Below are 1,941 nucleotides of genomic sequence, written 5' to 3'. Positions count from 1 at the left end.
GCATCAACTTTAAGAACAGTAAGACGGGCAATGTGGACAACATCCAGGCCGGGGAGCTGACCGAAGGCATCTGGCGCCGGGTGGCTCTGGGCCACGGGCTTAAACTGCTCACGAAGAACGGCCATGTCTATAAGTATGACGGCTTCCGGGAATCGGTGAGACACCCTGTTGCCATCGCCCCCTCTTGACTGCCATCACCCCCTCTTGACTATGTATCTCCTTTAGTTTTAATCCTCTAGACAGACAGTTACCCCTTCTTCTGGTAACTGTGCGATCGCTGGTTTGGGCTCCTTACAGCAGGACCAGTGAAGCTGTTAAGCAATCAAGGTTCAGTTTTGAGTCAGTCTCAGGAGTTTCTGGAGAAGGCAATGGCAACCCACTCCAGTATTCTTGCCTGGAAAATCCCGTGGACGGAGGAGCCTGGTAGGCTGCAGTCCATGGGGTGCTAAGAGTCGGACACGACTGAGCAACTTCACTTTCACTTTCATGCATTGGGGGAGGAAATGGCAGCCCACTCCAGTGTTCTTACCTGGAGAATCCCAGGGATGGCAGGGCCTGGTGGGCTGCCGTCTATGGGTCACACAGAATCGGACATGACTGAAGCGACTTAGCAGTAGCAGGAGTTTCTTTGTGCCCTGACTCCAGAAGTTTTTCTACTGTTTTGATTTTGGTTTTTTTTTGGTGTCTTCTGCTTGTTGTCTTTATCCAGGTTCTGGGTCTTAACCTGATGCTTTAGTTTGGGTTTTGTTTTTCCATTGTGACCTGCGTGCATTCAAGACTTTACTTCATTTTCGTTTCCATTTTTGCTAAAGCCATACCTGTACAAACTCAGAAAAAAACATTGCGAGACCCCTGACTGGGAATGTCAGCCCCTTATTGTATTCCTCCCCCAAGCTGAGAAATAACCCAGAAATAACTTCTTCCCACAGTCTCTTAAACAGTTTTATAGCTGTGACTCTTAAGTCAGCAAGGATTTCTGATACAAGGTATACTGGGACAGCTTCTCAGAGACAGATAATCCCAGAACATTCAAGTTTGTGTTCAGGCCATCAGGAGTTTACTGGCCTGGTTCTCTTTCCTTTCCCTACAGGAGTTTGAGAAACTCTCTGATTTCTTCAAAACTCACTATCGCCTGGAGCTAATGGAGAAGGACCTGTGTGTGAAGGGCTGGAACTGGGGAACCGTGAAGTTTGGTGGTGAGTCCTGCGGGAGATTGAGGTTTCGGGGGAGGAGGAAAGATGAAAGATTTCCCCCTTTAACTTGTCTTGCTCTCTCTCTGCTACTGCCTCTGATCTCTTGTCCGTTTGTAAATGATCGTGTGTTTATCGAGGACCAACGGTGTATTAGGGGGTCTGGGATAAACAGACAGCCCCTCGGCCCTCTCTGTAGGGAGCCTACAGTCTGGTGGGAGCGCAGTTTATGCTGAGCCAGGGGAAGGGCCTGTGGATGGATCGTCCGCCTTTTCCCCACAGGGCAGCTGCTTTCCTTCGACATTGGCGCCCAGCCGGTCTTCGAGATCCCTCTCAGCAATGTGTCCCAGTGCACCACCGGCAAGAATGAGGTGACGCTGGAATTCCACCAGAACGATGATGCAGAGGTCTCCCTCATGGAGGTGCGCTTCTACGTGCCGCCCACCCAGGAGGACGGCGTGGACCCCGTCGAGGTGAGGCTTTCTGCGGTGCTGAGCGGGCCCTGGATAGCCCCGCGGCTGGGTCCCAGCGGCTCCATGACCCGCGTGTGCTTCGTCAGGCCTTTGCCCAGAACGTGCTGTCGAAGGCGGACGTGATCCAGGCCACCGGAGACGCCATTTGCATCTTCCGGGAGCTGCAGTGTCTGACGCCCCGAGGCCGCTATGACATCCGCATCTACCCCACCTTCCTGCACCTGCACGGGAAGACCTTCGACTACAAGATCCCCTACACCATGGTGCTGCGTCTCTTC

At 52.6% G+C, this 1,941-nt stretch overlaps 1 protein-coding gene across 1 annotated transcript in view; it reads left to right on the top strand.

The window, feature by feature from the left end:
- Positions 1–1,941, top strand: part of LOC104990236 (FACT complex subunit SSRP1-like) — a 10,999-nt gene that overhangs the window by 2,081 nt on the left and 6,977 nt on the right. Inside the window, exons 3-6 of the mRNA XM_010842229.1 lie at positions 2–155; positions 1,091–1,196; positions 1,473–1,663; positions 1,750–1,937. Of these exons, the coding sequence (XP_010840531.1) occupies positions 2–155; positions 1,091–1,196; positions 1,473–1,663; positions 1,750–1,937 (639 nt within the window). The remainder of the gene's footprint in view (position 1; positions 156–1,090; positions 1,197–1,472; positions 1,664–1,749; positions 1,938–1,941) is intronic.

The sequence above is a fragment of the Bison bison genome, unplaced genomic scaffold (assembly GCF_000754665.1).
Source record: "Bison bison bison isolate TAMUID 2011002044 unplaced genomic scaffold, Bison_UMD1.0 scf7180017864173, whole genome shotgun sequence".
Taxonomy (NCBI): Eukaryota; Metazoa; Chordata; class Mammalia; order Artiodactyla; family Bovidae; genus Bison; species Bison bison.
The sequence above is the reverse complement of the archived record's forward strand: the minus strand, read 5'-3'. Positions and strand labels throughout refer to the sequence as shown.